We start from the raw sequence: 27,640 nt of genomic DNA, 5'->3' as shown, positions 1-27,640 counted from the left end.
GGTCCTTTCTTCTCAGAGTACATTTCTCAGAGTACACAGAGAACCCACACACATTTGTCAAGTGGTGTAAATGCCTGGATCAAATATTAAGCAAAGCTGTAGAAAAGTGTTCTTTAAAACTATTTTCAAGGAAAGAAAAATTTACTTGGCAATCCTTAGCGTATTTGGATATGACTCTTACTGATTAGGAATATTGGTTAAACAAAGCCATGCAAATGTATTTCACACTGTATGTAATAGTTTTGTCATCAAAGTACTGCCACAGACTTCCAATACTAAGTGTTGTTTCCCCAGCAAATATGTTGCACCAACTTTTGAGCAACTGCGTTCTTATAATGGAACATTTGGAAAGAGAAGCAACAGTTTTTAGCAGCTTGCTTTTTATAGGACTTTCAACTGTTCCTTATTATTTCAGACCAAATTCGCCTCATGTCACACAAATCTGGTATTCTTTTTTTTTTTACTGTAAACATTTATGCCAGAAATGTTGACTCATGAAGTTGATTCTGTAAAACAACCAGACACGTGGCCAGGATTCTGGTATATTTTCCCTTGTAGACATCATTTTGTGTTAATCCATAAGATCTCTTACTCTGCTGTTACAGATATGAAAGAAACTCGGTACAGTCCAGACACACTGAGAAGGGCTCCAAATGAAATTGTTAATTTTATGTAGATTAGGCAACCTGTGGTTTTTCCAACTGACACACAAAGCCCCACATTACATACAGATGTCTGTGTTGCATTAACTTTCAGCTGCTTACTATATTCTCTGTGGGAGAGATACGAATGAATAGGAAATAGATTCAAGTACCGCCTTAAAACAGCTAACCTCTCCCTAACACTAAAAGCAACTTCCTCAGGAGATATTTATTAACCTTGTGAAGGAATCTTCCTTTGTCTAACGCTGCCCAAGTTAATACAATTACTTCCCTAGAGACATGTGTTCTCTTTTGACACAGGGATTTTGAGTCTTCGGTTTAGACTTATTAGAGACATATCATACACTTGCGTTTTTACTATAGCGTGTAACCAGATTACTGCCCCTTCCACCGGGGGGGGGGGGGAATGGTGTATCCTGCAACCAGTTCCATTTGAATGAGCTCTATCTCTGATACAAGAGGCAAGCTTGACTAGGGCTTTGCATATTGTCCTCAGGCGTTTACCTTTCCCACAATATCCCCTTTTTATTTTAATTTTTATTTTAATTTTATTGTAACAGCCTATCTAAAGAAAAGGTTCAGAGAACTCGAAAGCTTGCATGTTGTTATAGGTCATCTGATTGGGCCCAACAAAAGGTGTTATGCGGTGGGCTGTGTCCTAATCATTCTCTGGCAGAGAGAATTAAGTAACCTTTTCACTGAAATGAAATTAATTAAAAATTAATTAAACATGCTTTTTATTTCAGAAGACGCTCCATGATTTAGAAAGAAACTTTAGTACTAGTATTATAATCACACTGTTCATTATGTTAGATGCTCCATTTAATACTGGTTTTATTTAGTTATTGGCTGATTACATGTTTAAACAGCATCATCTTCTGTGCAGCTTCGGAACGTTTCAAAATAAAACATTCAACAATATTACCAGAGGTAACCAAAAAGTACCGAGATTACTAAGTAACAGCTGTGTGTATACTAATGCCCCCGTACAAGAGATTACTTTATTTCTTCCTTTAGAGAGCTTGCTGCAGCATTTTAGCACAGAACTTCCGTCTGTTGTGTGACCTCTGCCTTTCCCATTCAGAACTGAGACATTTTGCATCATAGTTTTTTTTTTAAGTTTACCGATTCTCCCCACAAGAGGTCAGGGTTGTGTTATTGGAATGTATCATCTCCGCAGCAATAAGACATATTTGTCATCACAACCCTTTTACATTTCCTGTATTTATGCTAACTCAAAACACATTCAGATTCACAGGCAGATCCATTTGCAAATGTGTAAACTATTAAAATCCAGATCACTTTGGGGAAGGAATGACAAGGCACGATGAGGGCACCCACAACTGGTGCTCCACAGCAAACACAAAGTGCATGCACAGCGACTTAAAAATACTTTGCTAAAAGAGCATTTAAAATGCACATCTTTCAATAGCAGTCTGCCTCTCATTGTATGTCAGTAGAAAATAAATACACCAAGTTAAACCTTAGACTGGGAATGGGTTTTGATCTAGGATAGTAAAACAACAGTATACATAGGGGAATGTTACAGGAAATCTGCATGATTCTAGTAGAACTTTGGCCACCATAAGCCTTTTTCTTGGCATAAGGAAATACTTTAAGAATAAACATTAATAGAACTTTACATTTTAAGTTTTGGACTACCCACTTACTATCAACTACAAAGGGTTCGTTTTTAGTTTTAATCAAAGTTTCCTAAGAGGTTAGAAGCCAACTTCAAAAGATCCAAAAGTTTAGAAGAAACAGAAAAGGAGTCATATAAATAATTAACAACTCATAAATAAATAACAGGTCATGCATTGGGATGGGGGGATTTAGAATGGCACAAACAATGATATGTGGTTGCCATGTCTTTCTGTGTTATAATTGCTTGGTGACATATTCCAAATTCCCTAAGGACAGAAATGTCAATACAAGTGCCATTTCCAATGCAATTCAGATGGAATTAATACTTACAGACGCTTCAGTTCCGAAAGTCCATAGAAAGCCCCAGGCTCAATGGTACTTATCAAGTTATTCTTCAGATCTCTGGAGACACAATAGCAAGAGCAATTAATTATCAGTTTACATACAGCTTTTAGTCTCAAACACAGGGAGAGGGGGAAAAGAGGAGTTAAAGGTTTAGCAATGCCTTTGAATGTTTTGGTAGCTAAAAGGGAGGAGTTATCAAATACAGGGGAAAGCTACAATATTTGCAAGGAGAGACTCGGTTTTTAATTCAAGAAAACCACGGTTGTTGGCTTCAACTTAAAATAAATGGGGGGGGAGTACGTTCAGTTTTTGCTCCCTCCCTCTTAAGTTAGGAGTCCCAATTAAAACTGGCAGTTCTACCAGCCGCAGGGAAAATTTAATGGAATATTTTAAGGGACTGAAATAATAAGGACAGAAAGACAACGTATTTATTTGCTTACTACTCATGCAGAACAAGTTAATGTTCTACTTACTGCTAAGGCATGCATGCATTGATACCAGCATACTTTTTAAAAAATTTTTGGCAAGTCTCACAGTAGCACACACACCAAAAGATTTCTGCAGAAAAAGTAATTTTAATATTGTGCTTGATAGTAACCATGGGGAACAGGAACCATATATATTGAAGAATATTTCACTGCCGTCACTAGCTAGTTAGTGTTTGCAGCAGTGATATTAGGACATGTGCAAATGCCATACAAATAGGACGAATAAAGGCATTCAGAAGAATGCTGCTATAAAGCTTTTATTTATTTTAAACATTTTAAACATTTAATTCCACTTTCCAATGATCATGGTCCCCAAGGCATCATGCATAAAACATTAGAACAATGAAGACAACATGAACGTTATGAACTATTTCAACCATGTCTCATACTGGGGTGAGGGGGCTGCCCGTTCCTGCCCCCCTACCAACTGACATGCCAGTGGGAGGACTCACTGGCAGCAGGGAGGCCTACAACAGCACCTCAGTGTTGTTACCAGTGACACAGATCATCATGTCACTGGCCATGCGGGGATATGGGAGAGGAATGGGAAGGCGACTGTAAGCCGCTTTGAGCCTCCTTCGGGTAGGGAAAAGCGGCATATAAGAACCAACTCTTCTTCTTCTTCATATTTGTATTTAGACGTTCTGGTAAAAATGGTGTGTAGGCTTCCCTTAATGCCAGTAAACCCCCCACACATATACACTGCTGCTTGCCAGGGTTAACTAGCAACCCTATAGCAGAACTAGGGAGGAGGGCCAATAAACCCTTAAGAAAACTATGCCAAACAAAACAAAAAAGCACTAATGTTTGCTAGTGCTGTATCAATGACTTTAGCTGCATGTGTGAGTGCTTTCCTACATATAAAACAAATCAACCTGAAATTGGGAAGCAAATTCATTAGAGGAAAGCTGTGCAAAATCTTCTTGGCATGCTGAGAGGTTCTTTACATTCAATATGGCCTGAGGTTCAGCCCTTGCTGCACCCACTTACACACTTATGGGCTTTCCGTGGGCTTCCCCAGATAATGCATACTTAGATACTGAAATGCATACATGTACCGCATCTTTACAAAGCAGAACCCAGTACATTAAGGCAGGGGTAGTCAACCTGTGGTCCTCCAGATGTGCGTGGACTACAATTCCCATGAGCCCCTGCCAACAACCGCTGGCAGAGGCTCATGGGAATTGTAGTCCATGAACATCTGGAGGACCACAGGTTGACTACCCCTGCCTTAAGGTTACACAGAAGCGAGAGAGAAAAGATCACCTGTCAGCTTCTTTAGATTTAGATACATTGTTAACTGTGGCCAGGTAATGTATGTTGTGTGTTCTGTGAACATCTGGCATGTTTCCTATGCAGGGCCAGTAAAGAGGAAAGACTGCCTCTCCCACTTACTCATGCCTCACAATGAGAAATGCTGTTCTGTCACAGGAATTGCTTCTGGGCCAACAATGCAGCACCTTAAAATCCAAGCCCTGGAGGGCAATACTGAAATTATACTATGTCTTCTAGAGATTGCTCTTCCGCCAGGTTTATGGTTGAGGCCAGCGGGGCGAGAAGGTCTGCTGGGCCCCCTGGTGCTAAGAGGTGTAAGCGATATAGCATTTTATCTTCCATGCTCCTTCTTCCGACCCCTCTGTTAGATGCAAGTGAGGGTGAGGGGGGTCAGGAGGTTGAATACTGCCATGTTTTTCTGTTTTTTTGCAGTTTTGTCTTATTGTATGGTTTAATGTCCAGAGGGTTTTAACAGGGTTTACAGGTTTTACGTGGACTAATTGTAACCCGCCATGAGCCAGTTCCAGGAGTGACGGGTAATAAGTCTAAAAATTAAATAAATAAATAACCTGCCTATTTTTTTTATTATTACTAACTAAATGCACAATTAGAGCCTCTTGTGGCGCAGAGTGGTAAGGCAGACCATGAGGTTGGGAGTTCAATCCCAGCAGCCGGCTCAAGGTTGACTCAGCCTTCCATCCTTTCGAGGTCGGTAAAATGAGTACCCAGCTTGCTGGGGGGTAAACGGTCATGACTGGGGAAGGCACTGGCAAACCACCCTGTATTGAGTCTGCCATGAAAATGCTAGAGGGCGTCACCCCAAGGTTCAGACATGACTCGGTGCTTGCACAGGGGATACCTTTACCTTAAAATGCACAATTGGCTTTTTTTGTTACCATTTATCACCATTAGGGAAATGTACTTTCTGTTGGATGTTTTAAAAACCCTGTAATTTTATGTCTAATATCCTTTGCCAGCTGCAGGATTACATTAATTTCTACAACAGTGTTTCATGGTATAGACAATTCTCATTCTTGCTATAAATACATATACCATGTTTATAAGCACAATAGTACTGCAAGCCCAACTGCACAGCATGGCATTTGTCCTAACAAGGATGCATTAATATTTTCAATTTTCCAAATTAGGAAACTTGAGCAAAAAACAGCATCTGGCCAGAGAAGAGACACCCAGGCTGATTTACACATTACTATAATTATTTATTTAAATTATTTATACTCTGCCTTTTATTACTTGGACACAGGTTGGATTACACTCAATGACTTAATACAATCAACAGATGGGACATTCAATAATCAATGCAATAATATTAGTGTTGTAGAACCAACCAGAAACCTAAAAACAGAACTGAAGCAAAGCATAAGTATTAACACTACACAACTAATTGATGCATAATTCCACAGTAGTTTCAAACAGTTATTTATTTGTTTGTTTGTTTATTTATATTAACTACCAGTCCCAGATCCAGCCGGCTCATGATGGTTTACATAAACATTAAAAAACCCCCACATAAAACAATGCAACCCCAAACAACCCAAGATGGTGACAAAATCTCAATCAGTGGAATGGCCACTTCACTCACACACCCCAAATCCCATTCACAACAGCCGTCAACCCCCCAGGGGGAGGCAACTTCAGGCAATGTCTGGCCCAGCAGGCCTTAGAGAGGGAGCCCGTCTTCCTAGCCCAGCCTCAAACAAATGTGTGGCAGAAGAGCTTCATTTTACAGGCCATGCAGAATGCTGACAGATCCATCAGGCTCTTTAGCTCTTCCGGGAGCTCACTTCACCATGTTGGGGCAGGACCAGAAAGGCCCTGTTCCTTGTCATGGCCAGGCATGTCTCTAGGGGAATGTGGACAGCCAGCAGATTCCTACCTGCAGAGTGAACAGCCCTACAAAGGGAATAAGGAGAGAAGCAGTCCCTCAGATAAGTGGGGCCCAGGCCATGGATGGCCTTAAAAGTCACCAAGACCTTGAACCTGATTTGAAAGCCAATCAGCAACCAATGCAGCTGCCTCATCAGGACCATAGTGGCTGCATTTTGCACCAGCTGCAATTGCTTGGTCACAGACAAGGGAAGGTCTGTATAGAGCAAGTTACAGAAATCTACTCTGGAAGTGACTGTTGCATGGATCACCGTGGCCAGGTGGTCTGAGGACAGGTAGAACGCTAGTAGCCTAGCCTGATGCAGATGGAAAAATGCTGCTTGTGCTACTTTTGTGACCTGAGCCTCCATAGATAAGGAGGCATCGAATATCACCCCCAAGTTCCTAGCTGCAGCCCTCCTAGCCCTAAGCTGTACCCCATCCAGGAAGAGGAGGCAATCTTCCTTATCCTGTCCCCTTCTACCCAGCCACAGGGGTTGGGTTTCAGGCAACTCTTTCTGGGCCATCCAGAAATTTTTAAACAGAGGCTGGATAGGCATCTGACAGTGGCTGATTCTTTGAAGATTCAAAGGGGTGGCAGGTTACAGTGGATGAGCGATAGGGTTGTGAGTGTCCTGGACTAGATGATCCAGGGGTTCCTTCCAACTCTATTATTCTATGATTCAGACACAGCTTCCAAACATCTGGTGAACGTCTTCAGGAAGGATTCTGGCCATCCATCAGCATACTGGTGACAACCCAGTCCAAAACCCTGGACCAGCTGTGCCATAGGGTGCATACAGATGTTGAAAAGCATAGGGGAGAGTATTGCAGCACCACACAAGGGAGCACATAGGGGCCAGACAGCTCTTCCCCCACTGCAACCAGGATCTCTCAGAGAGGTGGGCTATACAATTATAAAAAATAAATAAAACTTGTCATCAGGGGCTCTCCTGGACCATCCACCCAGACCTAACCTAAGGCTAATCCTCCCCACCCCAAAACTCCCCTAATGCTACTCTCAGAAAACACAGTCCACCAATCTTCCAGATCTTCTTCCAGATTGAAGCCAACATTCGGTCCATGGCAGCAGATGCTCCTTCAAAGGTGATTCCACCAGCTACCAGCAGGTGTCACTGGGGGATCTCACTCTTGTTGCTTTTCCCAGTTGGAATCAGTCCCAACCCCAGATCTTCAGGTGGGAGCCACTCCCCTCTCACAGGCAGTTGCTCAACTGGTTGTCCACCAGCACCTGCTGCTCCTCCAGAGTCTGGGAACAACTCTGGAATTATAAGACCACGCCCCCTAATAATTCTTTCAAGCAACTTTGTGTACCATTCAGCACAGTGCAACTCTACACTCTGTGGAGAAAAGCCCTCTTGAATAATTAGGGTTGTGAGACACACCCCCAGTGGAGACGAGGGTCTCCACACTGCCAATCAACTGATCAGAAGAGGGGACTTAGTGGTAGAAAGAAGGCCTAAGCATACACAGGTAGTGACATGATCATGCCAGTAACTTCCAGGTAAAAGTTCTATGGGAGAAGTTGGTTTTACCATACACATCACCCCTAAGTAGCTAGTGTGATGATGTCATTTCCTGTGAGATGCCAGCAACGTGGCCTTAGCCTTCTTCTTTCAACTAGTGAGTTTCCCCTATCTTGCTGGCTGCCAGGAGGGGCCTATGAATAATTCAGTTTCACAGACTTTGTAGAAAGCCATGAGAATGTGAGTCCTTCCTAACCTCCTCAGGTAGGCCATTCTACAAGGGGGGGGGACCACAACAGAGAAGCACATATATGGGCAGTTGATGCATTTGAAGGTTAGAACCTGCAGAAGATCCTGCTCCTATGAGTGTGGCAGAGCACAGTGGAAGAGGGAGAGGGTAGGTACCAACACAGTGTAAAAACTGTGTAAACTGTGAAGCTCAGATATGTTTGGGAACGCATTAGCAAGTTGCTGCTTACCAGCAGAATGTATTCCCATTGGTGGATAATTACGCCCTGAGCAGTTTGGCTTGGGTCACTAAATAAGCAAGGGAAGGATTCAGAGACTGTTTGTGCACTGGGAACTTTGCTGGCTTGGCTCCCATGAAGGAGCACAAATCCCAGGCAGACAAAGTGCACTGGGCCAAATGCTGCCCCATGTGGGAGCAGGAAGAGGGAGGGCAGTCTCCAGCCAGCAGCCTTGTGTGGAGCCTCCAGTGTGGAAACGGTCAAAGAAACATTTGTCTACTTTAGCTTTGCTTTGTAATATACTGTTTTCGTCCTTTATAATGTTTTAGTCCTCTTGGAGGCCCAGAGAGCTCGCATGAATTTGAAGTATTCTGGGGACAAAAATTCAAGGCAAAACATTTGTTCTGGATGTCTGCCTTATAAGGAAAAGAACAGGAACAGTTACACTGTCCAGTTTATATAATTATTGTGTTTAAAAATCTCTATGCTGTTGGATGACAGGTTTCAAAGTGATTCATAAAAAGAAATACCCATCAGTACAAAATCACAAAATCAGAGAATCAACCGCTCAAACAGAAATGTCTTGATTTCAGCTTAGATAGTACTGTCATTATAACCAAGCTCTTCACAGTCATCTTAAGTTGCAAAAGCTCTCTAAAACAGATCACCCCTGCACACCCTCCAAAACCTAGGGAGAAACGATGAACTATGGACCTTCAAAGAATTGGCACTACCATAGAGGAGATGTATATTCTCCCTGAAGACACGAAAGGCAGCAGATGCATGCAAGATTTTGTAGTGAAATTCCCTCTACACTAGGGCACAGGTTAATTGTTGGGTTTGCACGGTGCTCAGGCACAGAGGCTTATCTAGTATTCATTGCTGATCAGCAATAGGAAAGTTTCGAAACCAGCTAACATGTCTGCCTTATGCAAAGCCATCCAGTATCGTAGAAATGTAAATGACCCTGGATAAAGGAAGACAATAGAAATATCTTAAGTTCTGAACTCAGAGCCAGCTTGGTATACCGGTTAAGAGTGGTGGCTTATAATCTGTAGAGACGGGTTTGATTCCCCACTCCTCCACATGCATTTATCTGGGTGACCTTGGGCTACTCATAGACATGTTAGCGATTTCTCTCAGAGCTCTCTCAACCTCATCTTCCTCACAGGGTGTCACAGGAGGAAAGGAAGGGCAAGCAACTATAAGCTGCTTTGAGACTCCTTTGAGCAGTGAAAAGTGAAGTGTAAAAACTAACTCCTCCTCCTTCGCCTTCCCTTTCCTCTCCCCACAATAGACACCCTGTGAGGTAGGTAAAGCTGAGAGAGCCCTGATATTACCACTCGGTCAGAACAGCTTTATCAGTGCTGTGGGGAGCCCAAGGTCACCCAGCTGGCTGCATGTGGAGGAGTGAAGAATCAAATCCAGCTTGCCAGTTTAGAAGCTACCGCTCCCAACCACTACACCACACTAACTGTTTGAAAACCATTGTTCTAAGACAAGTACCTAAAGTATAACTGTGAGAACCCACTGATGCATTAAAATTAATGCAATTAAGAAATATCCAATACTTAGGTCATGGAATACACAGATCTCCCTCTTCTTCTCCCTCTACCTCTTTATTTCCCAAAGCCTGGAATATTGCAGAATTTTAAAGTGAAGTTGTGAGTAGGGATGCTTGAACTCCCATTAGTTTAGATCAGCCTTTCTCAACTTTTTCACTTGCTGCAGAGAAGCAAAACATACTTGCAAGGCAAGGAAATGAAATTCTACAGCAATTAATGTGCAACCACAAAGCTGTTCACTTTGGATAGTGGCCGGATGAGGACATCCATGGCTCAGGTAGTGAGTGACCACAGCTGTCGACCACTGTCTGTGCTTGTTGAACATGACTGCTGCAAAGTTCACAGCATCCCTAGCTGCAAGTAAACCGAGGGGATCCCATACTTGGCGGGATAAAATTTGAATAAACAAACAAATAAATAAATCACGTGTTCTGTATTATGTTATCAGTTAAATGTATTATTAACATGAAAGCCAAAAAGTCACAAGTATTCACTGAAAAAACATCAGTTTAGCCTGATGGTCTTTTGTTCAATAAGTACACTTGCAGAATGCCCAGCTTAGCTAGCATCCAAACACTCTGAACATGCACCCTTTCTTCAGGTTGATAACAGAAGCACAACTCAGGAATTCTTTTCCCAACTTCTTCCACCTATCAAGATTCAGGAAGCTGCTAGAAATCCCTAAATTGATTTTCAAATTGCAGCACTAAAATCTGCATACAGATATAATGACAAAAATCATGATTCTGGAATGCAATAAATCAGATTTATCCCACCAGAAGCACTAATCTTACCATTAATAAATAATTGTATGATATTACTAATGTCTAGAGCAGGGGTAGACAAACTGCAGCCCTCCAGATATCCATGGACTACAATTCCCATGAGCCCCTGCCAGCAAATGCATTATATCTGTATGCAGATTTTAGTGCTGCAATTTGAAAATCAATTTAGGGATTTCTACCAGCTTCCTGAATCTTGATACCTCTTGTGGCTCAGGGTAGTAAGGCAGCCGACATGCTGTCTGAAGCTCTGACCATGAGGCTGTGCGTTTACTTCAGAACCCAGGGGGTCCTGACTGTGGAAGCTCCAACAAGGAGCCAAGAGGGCCTCACACAGCACTAAAGAGAAGGAAAGGAACCTTGGCATGTTACCTATTCTGGGATTATAACTGTTCTCTAGGCCAGTGGTCTAGAGAACCTAGAGAACAGTTATAATCCCAGAAAATCTCCAGCCACCACCTGGAAGCTGGCAAACTGAAGAATAGGGAGCAGCTACTGTATTAGTAGATTTCCCCAATTTATTCTGTGTTACCACCATAGATCTTGAGTATAAATCTGTGCCTCAAAAGTTACACAAAAAAGTAGTATTCTTTTTTCAAAAAATAATCGTTCTTATTCTATAGGCAAAAGTCTACAAATTTAACCTTCACAAATAATATTAATTAACCTTTTTATCACTGGGGACCAGTCAACATTTGCCAATTTTACTGAGGCCAGGGGGGGTAGTCTTTCTTGAGGAACGTTGCTGCCTTATGCTGCCTGAGCCCCTGCTCCACTTCCTTTCCCACCGGAGCCCCTGACCTCCCACCATCCGCTGGGGGGGGGCAGCCAGCAACAGCTGCGCAGCGCCGCGCCGAGGGGGAGCCCCAGCCATGGCGGCCACTGGAGAGCACCAAATGTGAGCCAGCGGGAGAGTGGCAGGGCAGCTCCTGAGGAAGCAGCTGGGGAGGAGGACAAGGAGGAGCCCCAACCTGTTACCGACTGATCTACAGACTGGTACTGGTCTCTGGACCTGGGGTTAGGGACCACTGCTCTAGGTAATAGATACTGCTTCAATGGTCTGCTTCAGAAAGTAAACTAGCAGGACAGGTCAAACTGTGGCTCTCCAGATGTACCAGTGCTGACAGGGATTCATGGGAATTGAAGTCCACTTTGGCCACCACCAAAATCTCCAGCTACGGGTCTGGCAATCCTAACTATTATACTTAGTAGCACTCTTGGGCTAGGTTTGGCTCCCCCAATCTCCCAAATGCATCAGGAAAGGAACCTTGGCATGTTACCTATTTGATATTTCAGAAAACTCTTTGAGAAATCTGCACATTTTTTCCAAAGCCGATTTTTTAAAAAGACTGAAATAGTAGCAAACAAAAAGAGGCCAATTTAAGCATAATGTTGTGCAAGCAAAACTTACTCCCCTGAGTGGCAAAGCATACATCTCATTTCAACTGGGTCCTCAGGTGCAATGTTAGCATACCAGCACAGCACCTTCACCCACGTTAGGGTTCCTTGGTGCGCTAACAGTGGCCAGTGAGGCAAGTTCATTTAAATGAGACACTCGGTATGTACAACGCTGGGCGATTCAAGTCTTTTTCATGTTGGAATATGCATGACCTGTAGTGTGGATTATTTGAGAACATATGAGGAATATCCTACAGGGGGAATAAGAGGAAATGTGTATTTAGCATAGTTAAAATAGGGACTTGCTGGTTATAATTATTTTACAGCATCCTGATTGGAGAGTTCCTGGGAGTGGTCGTTCACTACCATTCCCCGCAGTACCCTAGAGAGCCTATGGCTGATTGATACTAAAATATTAAAATAGGAAAGGCGATAGGATTTTGCCACCTTTTATGCAACAAACTGTTTTTGGAGGATTGAAGTCAATGAAAACGGAATTTATCTAGAAGCTGTTATGGTTGTTCCTTCTGGTATATAAAATAATTGTAAAAGAAATTGTATTGAAATCCATTATATACACAAACATATTGCCTTGGAAAGGTTCCCTGTTTTCTTCTGTAGATTTTCCATTGTGAACCTTTCTTTTTTCGTATTGTAATTTGGTTATAATTATTTTACAGCATCCTGATTGGCTCAATTGGAGAGTTCCTGCTCCTATGAACATACTTCCTCCCTGATTGCCTCCAGAACTGACTGAACTAAGGCAATGCAGAAAACAGAAGTTAGACACGACTAGCTCTTCCCTCCTTCTTTACAAAGTGGTTTTTCTTCTAAGTAAAACTATTTCATTCTTTTTAAGAATCCTGGTGCTTCGCCCCTCTTTGCACATTTTAAATTTGCAAGCCTTTTCACACATCGTATTTAAATTGAGCTTGAAATCCCTGACAGAAGATTAGAATAACTGAGTGAAAGGCGGGGGGGCGGGGGGGGGCTGTATTCCTGGACACCTGGTCACCACTGGGACCTCTAGAGCTAGACAAGATATGTGATTTGTTTTCACATGATAATGGTGAGGAGGAGAGAGGGAATCTTGTCCTAGGGACTCATAGTAGCAGCTGGACAAGTCAGACAGGAAAAAATAGTTAATAGTATAGTGTATTTCTGAACATGCAAGCACTGGCCATGATATGTCAAATATATTGTGCCACCTCCTTGATCCAAGTTCACTGAATCATAGAATCACTGCTTTCAGGATTGTTGTTATTTTAAAAGCAGCTATTTGTGCCTTGCTCAGCATGGGTAAGTATTCCAAGTAAAGAATACGTGATGCCATCTGATTTCATGAAATAATCACGATGATTTCCAAGGGCGTGACAAAGTGATGAGAGCAGCATTTTTAAAGCTGAGCAAAAAAAAAAACCCTCTAAAAATGCTGGAACTATTTAAGAAACACTTTAAAATGAAAAGCAGGTAGAACAAGTGGCCTTTGTTTACTTAGCAGTAATCCCTGTAATTAAATACTTGCCTACAAAAGCAAAAACTTTAAAAGAAAACCGAGAATTATTTAAACATATAACCAGAGCTTACTAAATCAGTATGAGCACTTTCACCGCAACAGCATAAACATAGGTTTGTGCTACAGTGGTTAATGAAACATTCTGAACATGATGAAGGGGAACAACAGAACCGAATAGAACCCAGGATACATTCCACCCCCCCCCCATGCCACTCAATCTTTTTATTAATAAAGATTTTATTCCAGGGTTTTTAATCTAAAAAGGTAAACATTCTAAGAATGAAAAAAGAAAAAGGATGAAAAAGAGAACAAAGAGTAATGATAAACTCATCACGCTCAGTGTTTGAGTTTCCAGTCCACAAGGCCATAACGAATTATCCAATAATTCAAATTTATCAATTTAACAAGATTACTTACTGAAATTTAATAATTTCAAACCTTGGAAGTGCAAGTCATCAGATTTTTTTTTCAATTTCCTGCAAGTCTATATGGGGTTTCCAATTAGTCAAAAAGGAAATTGTTGGATTTTCAGAGCCATCATGATGTACTGTTAAGATTGGCAGACTCTAATCTGGAGAACCAGATTAGAATTTGGGCTAGTCACAGCTCTGTGAGAGCAGTTCTTGCAGAGCAGTTCTGTTAGAACTCTCTCAGCCCCACCTACCTCACAGGGTGCCTGTTGTGAGGAAAGAAAAGGACAGGTGTTTGTTAGCTGCTTTGGGACTCCTTTGTGTAGTGAAAAGTAGGGTATAAAAGAAACCAGCACTACTACTTCTAATCAGTGATGTAAATTTAGTCATCTCTATATGAATTCTATCATCTGTCAGCCAATTCTATCAGCCAAACCAGTGCAGTCTTCTTCAGCAATGTTCAGGGAGATCAGGAAGGATACTTCAGTAGCAGCGACAGCCATCAGCCTCAGAAGAAGAGTTCGTTTTTATACCCCACTTTTCTCTACCCAAAGGAGTTTCAAAGCATCTTTCAATCAATTTCCCTTCCTCTCCCTACAACAGATATCCTGTGTGGTAGATGAGTCTGAGAGAGTTCTCAGAACTGTGACTAGTCCAAGGTCACCCAGCTGGCTGCATGTGGAAAAATAGAGAATCAAACCCAGTACTCCAGATTAGAGGCTGCCGCTCTAGAAAACCTTCTGTGATTGTCCAAGGGCAGTTTCCGACACACACACAAAAAAAGCAATGCCAATTGGCTGAAAACTGCCCCAGAGCCTCCCCCTCCCTTCAAAATGGGGCTTAGGCATACAAAAAGCTTTGCACGCTGCAAGACCTCATTGCAATGCATTTGAAAAAATGTATTGCAATGATTGGCTAAGCTCTTACAAGGAAGCTTAGCCATTGGTCTGGAAAGGATGCCTCCCACCCCTCCAGGAAAGGCAGAAGAGAAAAAGTGGGAAGGGTAAGAGTGTTTCCTTTTCTCTCCTTGCTTCCCATTAAATTTTAAATGGCCATGAATTTTGTCCGAATCGCACCAAATCTCATTGCGGACAGACTCAATTCAGCCATTTAAACTAATGGTAGAATGGAGATTTGGATGAAATTCAGCCAATTCATTCATGAATTAAGGCTGATACGGATACTGTTCAGCTAAATCAAATTGGACTGCCCATATCTAGTTCAGCCACTTATTTGACTGCTTCAGAGTGGGCCAGCCGCAGAGGAGTTTTCTGGATGCTCCTGGAGAGTGCAGCTGAGTGGTCCCCGTTCCCTTGGCACAGCAGAGCTTGAACCTCTGTTGCTACCCAGGTGAATGTGTGATGGGGGGCAGAGGGAGCACTCTTCCCTCAGTCCTATCAGAAATCTCTAAATGAAGGGGAGACCTTGCTTTAGGTGAAGGGTTCCTGGGAGATTGTGGTCCCTGTCACCCTCTCTGCCTAGGTTGTTGGCCTCTAGGTTGGGCCTGGGTATTGAAGGGGTAATGGTAGTGTTGTTGACTCTGGGTGAGTGGGAACCTATAGGACTTCCAAAATGGATACTGTCGAGTGTGTCTGGAGAAATACCTAAGTTTAAAGTTCCCGGTTTGCTGGGAGGTGTTACCCAAAGACTTGGCTGTTAGCCTGTTCTTATGGATCCTGTCAAGCACTTATGGATCCTGCTCACTAAAGAGTGTCAGGAGGTGGGGCCCAAAGCTCTCAACCAGGGATGACATCTTAACACTTGCTGAAGCCATGGTTCGGCAGCATACATTTGCCACATGGAGTGACACACTGAGTTCCTGGTTTCCCAAATTTACGCCCTCTGCTGGTATGACCTTTGTCTAATTTTTCTTGTCCTATGGGAGTGTCTCTTTGTATTGAGACGTTTGACCCCACAAGCAGATCTGATTATGAACTATCACTGCCTTAAATTAGCTATATGGAGACTTAGGGCTCCCAACATGGAGGTTTTTGCCTTGAATGTCTAATTTATGACCCTACTTATCAAGGAGGGCTGGATGAATTTCTGCTCTCTGTTAAGATGGGAGAACTTCAATCACTAAGGAATTAGCAGAGGGATGCTGAAGTATGAATTCATATTCCTCCGTTCTAATCTTATATAGATTCCTGATTTTCCTAATGGAGGCTTAACTGGAGTCTGGTTTAGCCCATGTTTCTATGATTCTATGATCTTCTGTTTCCAGTACTGAGCATATAAAGTCCTGCAGCTGTTGTCATATATAAAAACAAAGTCACATGGCTATTTTTCAGATTTTTATCTATCATTTCAAAAAGAAAAGCTTCTGACCACTTTTGAAGATTAATCTTCAGGAATGTTGGCATGTATTTGTTCCCAAATTTCTTTGCTTTATTATAAGTCCACCCAATATGGTAAAAAGTACTTTCTTATTGTTTACATTTCGAAAATGTATTTGATGTATTTTTATACATTTTACCCAGTTTATATACCATCTATACATCATTTCATTAAAAAAAATTCTTTGACTAGAACTTAATATAAATGTAATCTTCAACCACATTCTTTCCCGCTGTTCCATTTTAAAAAGATAGTTCATCAGCGCAATGAATCAATAAAGTAAGTAATCAGTAGCATTAGAACTACAGCTCTACTACATGCATGATACGATGACAAAACCTAAATCATCACTGCTGTAGTAACCACACAACTTCTACAGGTACCAAGCAATCGACTGTAACAGCTATCAGTGGAAAGTACCAGGCTGGAGGAGGAGTAGGAGTTGGTTTTTACTACCAAAAGGAATCTCAAAGAGGCTTACAATTGCCTTCCCTTCCTCTCCCCACAACAAACACCTTTTGAGGTAGGTAGGGCTGAGAGAGCTCTAACAAAACTGCTTTGCAAGAATAGCTCTCACAGAACTGTGACTAGGCCAAGGTCACCCAGCTGGCTGCATGTGAATGAGTGGGGACTCAAACTCAGTTCTCTAGATTTGAGGCCACAACTCTTCATCACTACACCATCTGGCTCTCCTTGGACTTTCTGTGCTCTTCAGACCTGGCTCTACTAGAAGAATCAAGAACTTTGAAAACTGTGTTAGAGCCCAGCTTGGAGCCAAACCCACAAGGTTAAAATCAAGAAACTGAAGCTACACATCATATTGCATATTGTTCTCTAATAATGAAACCAGAGCACTTTGCCTGAAGGAAGGCTTTAGCAAGAACAGGTACAAGAAATACTCCAGCCTGGCATGTGCACATCCCTACACCAATATTCATACATCCAGAAAACTAACATTTCCTTGTGCCATACAAAATTATTCAAGCTTATAGAATGCCAGAAAAAAATACCATAGTTCACTTGTGGACTTTGTGATCACTATCTTATCTTTCCAAGAATCTATGCTCCAACATTAACCAGCATACGTTTATTTTCTTTTGGCAGTCCCATGTTATTCTCTCCATGTAAACATCAGCTCTAGCCCAGTTCTCAGATGTTTCAAAAATACTTATCGGTATGACCTGCTTTAGCTCCCTCCACAATACTGTAGCTGTAAGAGTATCGTATGTTCAGCCAGGCTTTGTAGAAAATCCCCAGCTGTTCTCTGAAGGAACTTTTGCCATCTGACTCTATTAATCTTCCAAGTACTCAGGCTTAAAGTACTTTCATTAACGGGGACAACTGCCTATCACAGAGAAGGCCGGTCAGCCTTGAGTGCCTGTTCCTTTACTGCATCAAACAAAGTGACTGAAAATCATGGAAGTTTGTGCTACATTCAAATCTGTTAAGCTTCACAATGCCACAGGAAAAGTTCTTCCCCCAAATGGCTTTGCTCTTATCTGACCCCTGCTGACCCTACCAAACCTTCATCAAAGTACAATGGAAGTTTTGCTCACAATAATGAGAATGACCCAAAACCCTTCAAGTTGCAAGAAAATGAAAATGCTGTGTGGAAAATATATTCTTGGTCCCAGCTCATTGGAACACACAGTGGCCTATGAAAATACAGAAGGTTGCATTAAATTAGGCTTGGCTAAATCATTTTTTAAAATTTTTTGTGGAAACAGTAGAAACAGTTTAGTAGTTTCTATAATCAAAAGAACTCCCATGTAAACTTCTTCTACACTCCAGTTTGATGCCATTGGCAACTTACAAAACAACTGCTGTCAGAACCATGTTATGTATCATGGAGAGTCTACTAGGCTTGCCAGCTCCAGTCTGGACAATACCTCGAGATCAGGGTGGAGCTAAATGAAGGCAGGGGTTACAGAGGGACCTCAGTGGAATAGAGCACCATTGAGTTCACCTTCCAAAGTGGCCATTTTCTCCTTCTGAACTGATCTCTGTGGTGTGAAGTTCAGTTGTAATAGATCTCCAGCCACCACCTGGAGATTGGCAACCCTATAGTCTATGCATTTTGGTCTGTGCATACATTAAGTATTGTTATTATGTTGAGACCCCCAAACTGAAACTGACTCACTTGCATGCCATGCATTAATTCCTGCTGGGATTCTACTGGTGGGCTTCAGCACTTTACTCCCCAGAAAATTGTACTCCCCAGAAAAAAGTTCCCTGTGAAGGGGGGAAATGTCGTGCAGTCAGATCTGGTTGTCTATCTGTAATTGTAACTGGGGATGCTCAAACCCCTGCCAGTTCAGTTTGGTGTAGTGGTTAGGAGTGCGGACTTCTACTCTGGTGAGCTGGGTTTGATTCCCCACATACAACCAACTGGGAGACCTTGGGCTTGCTGTTCTGACCGAGCAGTGATATCAGGGCTCTCTCAGCTTCACCTCACAGGATGTCTGTTGTGGGGAGAGGAAAGGGAAGGGGATTGTAAGCTGCTTTGAGACTACTTCAGGTAGAGAAAAAGTGGCATATAAGAACAACTCTTCTTCTTCTTCTTCAACTCATTTCCCATTTGAAAGTGGTGACCAGGCAGTCAATTAATCAATGCCTGTTTGATCATTTGCAACCTGTTCATGTATCTTCACAGGACTAGCTGATGCTGCGCTGCACTGCCAGGCTGCACCTGAACGGCCAGGTAGTTGTGCCACAGCAGAAAGCTTGCACAAAGTCCAGAATCCAGTCTGGGAGGTCAGGAACAGAGAAAGACAGAGTTCACAGGAACAGGGTAGACAGCCAATCTCCCAGACAGTTGAGCTTGAGAGATACCAGTTTCCTTGGAGAAAATGGTTGCTCTGGAGGGTGGACTCCATTGCATGATGACTAGGCCTTCCCCTCCCCAAACCTCCCTCCGCAGGCTCTAACACTAAATTTCTAGGAATTTCCCAACCCAGCCCTATTTTTCATAGCAAGAAATCAGTACTGTACTAGTTAGGCTTGCAAACTCTGGGATGGGAAATTCTTGGACAGTGGGAGGAGGGGGATTCTAAGAAGGCTAAAGTATTGGAGTGGAGGGAGTTCAGCAGAGTTACTATGTCATACAGACTACCTATCCAAAACCTACCATTTGCTCCAGGGGAACTAATCTCTGTGGTCTGGAGATGAATTGCAATTCCAGGGGGTTGTAATCCTAGGCACCACCTGGATGTTGGCATATCTTACTTCATCTTGTTCACAGTTACTTGCTTTTTGAATAAAGTAGACAGGTATCAGTACTACATATATGGCAAGTACAGAAAACTCACTGTCAAAAATTCCCTCCTAAAATAATACAGCCATTACCCACCACAGGTGAGAAACAATGTACTTGTTGATCAGTTTCTCAGAATCAGGAGAAACTATACTAAATCACAGGACTTTCAGAGTGAGGTTTCAATACAGTATAACATTTGGCAGACAAAGGATACCCACAGCAAGTTCTACAAACATCTCTTACTGATGCCACTGCTAAAATACAGAAGTGAGATTTTAAAAGGTAAGGGGGAAAGTGACTTTGGAAGACTTCTATGCAGTGCAGTCTAACATAAGTCTGTAAGTGCAGCCTTTAAAAAGAGCACTTATAAGAACTGGAACATACTGGGCAATATTCCTGTGTGCAATAAAAGACTTACTGTTGCTTATACAAAAATAACTAGCATGAAAAATCTCTTAGTACACAGCAACACTCACCCAAAAAATAATCCACAATGTTTTGCATGGATCCAACCCTCCATCAGGTCACTTTCCTTGTGGGCATTGCTGATTTTGCAAAAATACAAAATCCATGAAATAATTCACTAATCCTGTTGACAATAAACAATATTGTCTTAAAGAATGCACAAAATGCAACACTGATCATGTGGCCCATGCAATATCATGTGGATGTGGAAAAATGTATATTGGCGAGACATGTAGGCCTCTCATATTAGGACTCTCTTAACATAAAATCATAAGAGCCTCTTGTGGCGCAGAGTGGTAAGGCAGCAGGCATGCTCTGCCCATGAGGCTGGGAGTTCAATCCCAGCAGCCGGCTCAAGGATGACTCAGCCTGCCATCCTTCCAAGGTCGGTAAAATGAGTACCCAACTTGCTGCTGGGGGGTAAACGGTAATGACTGGGGAAGGGAATGGCAAACCACCCCGTATTGAGTCTGCCATGAAAACGCTGGAGGGCGTCACCCCAAGGGTCAGACATGACTCGGTGCTTGCACAGGGGATGCCTTTACCTTTACTTAACATAAAAGCAATATATCTTGCAAAAGAATTGGTGCTTTACTGGTGGAACACTTCTTAGAGAACCATCACAAACCCATAGACTTCTTGTTTGGGGTAATATTCAGATCTGACAGACAGGATGATGGAATTCTGTTGAGGAAAGAAGCTGAATGGATTTTGAAACTGAAAATTCTGCACCCTACTGGGTTAAATGAGAATATCTCCTGGCAGATGCTCATGTAGTTAAGAGCCAGCACAAGCCCACAGCACACTCTGTTTAAGGGTATGTCTGGGAACGGAACGAAGAAGAATGTGAAAGGTCAGTATGGTTATTTAACGCCTACTTAACAAATAATTCAAATACAGATTCCTTAGTAAATATGTAATATACAGCATATGGCAATGCTGGCTCAGTTGTCTCAATATTAGCAACAAATTATGAATTGCACTCTGTTAGTACTCTGTATTTAAAAATGGGCGTTGAATAGGGAGTACGGTGAAGGGAGACAGGCGGGCGCAGCCAGCCACCCACCCCGACTGAGCACAGGCACCCTGGGGGGAGTGATCGGGGCGGGCATGGTAAGGAAGGGGAGGTGAAAGCCGCAGGCTACTCACATGGCAGGGATCCTGGCTGCTGGGGACAGCGCGGCTGTGGGCAGCAGAAGGGCGGGAGCCACAGTGCAGGTGGGCGAGTTGGGGCATCATGCGTCATCCTCTCCCCATTGCGGGCCTAGGGGGAAAATAGTGCGGCTGAGGGCTGGTGGGCAGCGCGGCGACGGGGATGCCGGCACAGCAAGGGACTGGCGTGCATGCGTGGTGGAGGGGCGGGGCAGTGGTGGGAAAGGCAACCAGGCATGTGCCAGAGTCAGCACATGCCCGGTTCAGTCTAGCACCATGGCGGCGGCCGCGCACAATGCACGGCCTAGCCACAGTGCTACAGGAAAGGGCGTTGTCAGTGGAGGACGGGGAAAAGGTAAGGCGGCGCGGGGCGAGTGTTGGTCGGGTGGGGAAAGGGATGGGCGGGGTGGAGGTGGAAAGGGCAGGGATGGCGGCGGGCGTTCTAGCGTGGCAGCGGGGTCGTGGTGGAAGCAGGGTCAGGGTGGAAAGGGGTCTGGAAGGCGAGGGGGGTAATTGAGGGGTGGGTGGGTGCTTGCATGTGTGTGTGTGAGTGCATGTGTGTAGCAGTGGAAGCGGCGGTAGTGTGGTAAGGGTTCTGGGGGGAGGGGGGTCTTTTGCGGTGGGTGGGAGCGTGAATGTGTGTGTGTGGGTGCGTGTGTGTCTCGTAGGGAGGCGCAGCATAGTGGGAAGGGGCTTGAGGGGGAGGGGGTAGCTGTTGGCGTGTGTGAGGATTAGGGCGGGCGGGAAAGGAGCATGGATGCTGCATCTTCGACGCAGCATCCCTGCTCCTGTCCCTAGGGTAAGGGGAAGGTGCTGGGAGGGCTCAGTGTGTAAGAAGGCTGCTCGTCTTTCTGCATAGCGAGTCCCCTGGCGGGTGAGGCCGGAGTAAGCAACCATTGGCTGCTTGGTCCTCGAGTGGCATTCGGAGGGGCGAATCAGGAGCCCCTGATTCGCCCCGCCCCCCAAGTTTTTATCATGGAAAGAGCCCACCCTAACTCCTCCCCATTAGCCCTTAGGGCTTTATTTTATCTGCTCCGCAGGAGCGGTTAAAGATTCTTTTCCTTCGGCACCATTTTGTTTTTTTTAATCTTCGTCACACATGGCAAGCCAATCCATTAAGAATGAAGAACAAGCTCTGTGTAACTGTATGCTAATACTCATCCTGCCTCTCCAGCCTGTCTCCTACTGCAGGACAAGAAACAAGCTGAAGAAAGTCCTGAGACAGATGGAACAGCGAACACCTTCCCCATTCTTTTCTTTGCCCCTAGGAGAAGAAAGGCAATGGAGTGGAGAAGACCCCGCAGGAGCCCAGATGCAACTTCCCTCTTATCTCATATATACTCCAAGAATCCTGCAAATGGGAAAGTATCTGGGTGCCAAAGTCTCTGGATGAACCTTGACTTTGGGGTTCCGCTTATGCACTCAAGAGCAGCCTGTGCAGGAAACATTCCCCCCCCCGGGGGGAGGGGGAACATAAGTGGAAGCAGGACAGAGATTAGTTCCCCTTCTCATGCATATCATCCATTTAACCTTTAGACTAAAGAGATGACTGCAGTACATCAGTGTGAATAAAACTGTACAAGCAATAGAATTTGGCTGTCTGGAACTCACCGTTTTAACATCACATCTAATAGCATCAGAGGTTAATGCCAAATTTTGACCCATGCTGTTACGCACTCTCTTACAAAATATGCTTTCTGATAGTCAAGAAAACTAACCTTGGCAAATTTCAAAATGAGCAGATTTATGACTACGAGAGGTCATTTATAAGAGCTACGCAGAAGAAAAGTAGATTGATTTTAAACTATTATATTCAGCAACAGAAAAGCAGTTACTCAAAGCCAAAAGGCATCTGGAAAAATTGTCCATCATGCCTCATCAAGGCCAAACTACGACATCTGGCTTCTTGATTTTGGAATTACTTTGAATCTCACAGGACATTTGACTGAACACTGTTCCCAGAAAATTGCAGATTATATACTGCCCACAGATCTGGCACTTATGATCACACTGCACAGTGGTGCTGCATGCATTGGCTCAACAAGCCTTTTCAGGCTAAATTCCTTTGCAGAAAGAAACATGGCAACAGTAAACGGTTTCCCATTTTGGCAACAAAGTCATGTACTTTATCTTTGAATTCCTTGCCTTTAAAAGAAAACACATCTGCATGCTAAGGTGGGATGCCATTTAGCAGCTCAACTGAAACTATTCGGGAACATTTAGTGTGTGTATCTTTAAGCGTTCTTTCGGTTTGTATCAGTCTTTTAAAACAAGTTATATAAGGAAACTAAAGAAATTTTGGTTACATATTTACATCCTCCACCCCCCCCCCCGGCCCAGTAACTGCTGAGTTTGGCAAAAAATGTTTGCTACTAATTACAACAAGCAGATACCGTGTCTGGGCCACACACACAGCACGAGCAGTGGCCAAGCAGAGAGAGAGAGAGAGAGAGAGAAAGAGCATTTCAAACCATTTTACAGAAACAATTTATATAGTATGATCCATTTTTAAAAAAGAATAAGTAACACTTATGGTTGAGTATCATTTTGGCAGAGAATTCTAGGCTGAGTATCAATGATGTGTTATTTGTGGTGTGGGCGTGCACATCTGGCTGTATGACCTGAATATAAATCAAAACCAAATTACTATTATAACCCAGCTATACAAGGCTACAATAAGTCAGGCCACACTGTAACAATTGCACTGTTTATAATTAAGATTGCACAGCTGCAAAAATAATGTGAGGAACGGTATTGGAAAGTTAGGTTTCTAGCAGATTACTGTTCAAATTACTCATAGCACTGCACCACAATTTTAATTGACCTTCCCCAGGGATGCCTGTCTCCAGGTGGGACCTGAGGATCCCCTGGAATTACAAGTCATCTCCAGGTGATAGAGGACTGTTCCTCTGGAGAAAAATGATGCTTTGAAGCAGGCTTTCTCAACCAGAGTTCATGAAACCCTTAGGTTTCTTGATAGCCCTGGCAGGGTTTCCTGGATGGGTAGGACTTAATTAATTTTAATATATTTTTAAAATTTGTTAAACATTTATCTAGTAATGTGTCATACAGGTGATAAGATGAACTAGGCTTGAAAGGCATTGATTTGTAGTCCTGCCCTATATTGTTGTTATTTCAATTTATTTTCCACCACTTCCGAATCGGCTTGTGGCGGGTTACAAAGTCATAAAACCCCATTAAAACCCCCATTAAAAAGACAAAAAAAGATTCCAACATGGCGGGAACCCCCCCTCCCTTTCTACAGGAGGAGTGAGGAAGGAGGTCGGCGATGTACAACTCATACCCAGGGTGGGGGTTGTTCCCTCTACTATTTCCCCTACTGCCCACCTGCAAGAACACCTCACGATTATAATTGCATATGAAGAACTCTGCTCCTTCAGATCACAGGTCTATCCAATACAACAACCTGCTTCCTGCAGGGGCCAGACAATGTCTTCAAGGAGCCTACAAAGACGGTGCAAAGGTGACAGCCATTACCTCCCTTTCCCCCCTCCTCATCCACATCCAGAGGTATACTGACTCTGAGCCTCTGTTTGTGCATGTTTTAAGTGCCATCAGGTCACTTCTGACTCATGGTGAGCCTATAGATTAATGTCTTTCAAACACTGTTCCCTTAACAGCCTTGCTTGGGTCTTGAAAACTGAGGGCTGTAACTCGCTTTCTTGAGTCACTCTATCCCATGTATGGTCCTCCAGTTTTCCTGCTACCTTCAACTTTTCAGATAAGCCAGTTTGGCAATTCACAACATCTTGTGTGAACCTGATTTAAAGCAACCCCATCAAATTCCAGCCCATCAAATTCCATCAAATTCCCATCAAATTCCAGCTTAACTTCCCTTTGCACATTTTCCTTAATTAGACAGTACAACACCTTTCTCATAGTTTTCTTGTCTGGTACACACAGGGTCTTTAAAAGCCATTAGTACCCATAGTTTACTTCCCGAAATCTCATCACATGCCTCCCAAAGTCATTGTTTCACTCATCAAGTTATTGTTTCAGAGGCAAATGTGTCAGCAGAGCCTCAGGGAACATTATTCCTAAATCAAGAGACATTGTGCTCCCATCCAGTGTGTGTGCAGTTCTGGACTGTCGGCACACTCCTCACTGTTATGGGGCCTGCCTCCTCTTCTTCCTGCATAACACTGGTTGTTTTTGCTGCTGTTTCTGCAGGCCTCTCATACTGTGACTGGTAATATTGCCATCCACAAAATCAAATCTCCATTTTCCTCCCTAATTTCTTTTTAGCTAGCCTTGTGTGTTTATTTTTCAGTGCATTTTGTGTGGGTCATACCCCCTTATTCCCCCTTAATAAAAGCTTTTCCAGTTTAGCACCGGACTAGTTATGTTGAGAGTTCTCCAAGGGAACAATCCCCATAAACATTGGTGCAGATCTCAGTTACCTGCCTCTCTCTCTCTGTCTCCTTGAAGCTAATTTCTCCCAATTAATTTAGGAGACGTCCTCTTTGGGTAGGATGAACGTCAGTTGGAATTCCAGGAGAACTGCAGGCTCCACCTAAAGGATGACAACCTCTGAGGCTCCCTCAGCCTCACCTACTTCACAGGGTGTCTGTTGTGGGGAGAGGGAAGGGAAGGTGATTGTAAGCTGCTTTGAGACTCCTTCGGAAAAGCGGCATATAAGAACCAACTCTTTTTCTTCTTCTTCAACCCTATAGGCTGGGCTGGGGGAGGGACCTCTGCCAATGAAGTAAGAGACCTAACCTCACTATCCCTGCCCTTTCCCAAAAGTATGACACAGGTAACAGTGGTTTAAGGGGAACTAATATGCAAAGTATGTGAAAATTTTAAGTTCCAACCCAGAGAGTATCCTATATTACTGTAATAGTAGATATGTACTGTAGCATGCATTTGTTCTTTCCAAGTATGGCTTTTCACAGAATTCTAAATAATAAATCCATGAGTCAGCACAGTAGCCATCCAAAAGGAAAGCTAAAGAACACCTCACGATTATAATTGCATATGAAGAACTCTGCTCCTTCAGATCACAGGTCTATCCAATACAACAACCTGCTTCCTGCAGGGGCCAGACAATGTCTTCAAGGAGCCTACAAAGACGGTGCAAAGGTGACAGCCATTACCTCCCTTTCCCCCCTCCTCATCCACATCCAGAGGTATACTGACTCTGAGCCTCTGTTTGTGCATGTTTTAAGTGCCATCAGGTCACTTCTGACTCATGGTGAGCCTATAGATTAATGTCTTTCAAACACTGTTCCCTTAACAGCCTTGCTTGGGTCTTGAAAACTGAGGGCTGTAACTCGCTTTCTTGAGTCACTCTATCCCATGTATGGTCCTCCAGTTTTCCTGCTACCTTCAACTTTTCAGATAAGCCAGTTTGGCAATTCACAACATCTTGTGTGAACCTGATTTAAAGCAAACAACTTACTTTGAGTCTTTTCTAAAGTTGTTCTCAAGAGTCTACATTCATTGTTTCTCTTGGGGATGATACAGCGCAAGCGTCTCTGAAAATAACTCATTGCAACAAAATTTACTACTGTTGCCAGAGATCTCAATAATTGATGCTATGCTTTCCTCAGAGACTTCTTTCTTGGTTCTTTTCATTTCAGCTCATGCTCAGAACCAGGAAATATAAACTGTTTAGAAACAAAGATCTAAATCAGACATGAGTTAAAAGCAAAAATGGAACACCAAAAACCATCTAAGTACCCTAAATAGAAACAAACCCTAAGAAACTCTATTTGCCTTGGTAATTGAGAAGTTCTGCCCCAACAGCCACGAGCCTTAACTGACTTGGCTCTGTACCACTTGAGTAAAATTCCTTACAATCATGGGATTGCGAGGACGGAGTTCTTATTGTGTTGAACAACAATGGAAAACAGTATCAGTTTGTCAGTCCAACATTACATTAAAAGACTTTTGACAGACAGCTATCTAGCTTCTTGAAAATTGTAAGGTATGAATTCCACTGCCTTTCTCTAGTGCGATTTATTCCATGCTGAACTGCTATTAAATAGAACTCAAAGTATATAGCTAAGCCATTAAAAAATTCAAAATGATTGCATGTTCATCTTCTCATATCTTAGACACTTCTGTCAAAGTGGTTAAGTTTCTGGAGTCTGTTTCCCATTTGTACTACATGGCTTCCACCCTCAGCCCCTCCTCTTTGGCTGATAAGTGGTGGGAAAGGGCAGTTCTTGCACAATGACCTTCCATATCTGGCTTCCACTCAATACACACTATGCCCATTCTCCTCAATCACATCATACTGTTACAGCTCATTAAATTCAACTGAAGGATGAGAGCTCAGATGTGCCACTAAATACGCACAGTTTGTGTTTACCGGCTAAAACACTGTATGCAGTGTTGCTTATAACACAGTCTTCTAATGCAGAAGCTATGTTGCTGGCTGGCAACCCCCCACAATTTATCTATTCATATCGAAGTGGAACAGTGGCTGCTTTAAAACTGTTTCTGCTTGTGCTAATGGGCGGGGGGAGGGGGGGAGAG

The 27,640-nt window shown here is 43.1% G+C and overlaps 1 protein-coding gene across 2 annotated transcripts in view; it reads right to left on the bottom strand.

The window, feature by feature from the left end:
* The window catches only part of ADGRA1 (adhesion G protein-coupled receptor A1), a 452,787-nt gene that overhangs the window by 320,881 nt on the left and 104,266 nt on the right, over positions 1–27,640 (bottom strand). For both annotated transcript variants that reach the window (XR_013233660.1, XM_077350198.1), the window contains exon 3: positions 2,637–2,708. Coding sequence is in view for 1 of the 2 variants with exons in the window: in XM_077350198.1 (XP_077206313.1) it covers positions 2,637–2,708 (72 nt within the window). In the remaining variant the exon portion in view is untranslated. The remainder of the gene's footprint in view (positions 1–2,636; positions 2,709–27,640) is intronic.

Source organism: Paroedura picta, chromosome 8 (genome assembly GCF_049243985.1).
Source record: "Paroedura picta isolate Pp20150507F chromosome 8, Ppicta_v3.0, whole genome shotgun sequence".
In the NCBI taxonomy this organism is placed as follows: domain Eukaryota; kingdom Metazoa; phylum Chordata; class Lepidosauria; order Squamata; family Gekkonidae; genus Paroedura; species Paroedura picta.
This window is presented reverse-complemented; position numbering and strand designations above follow the sequence as displayed.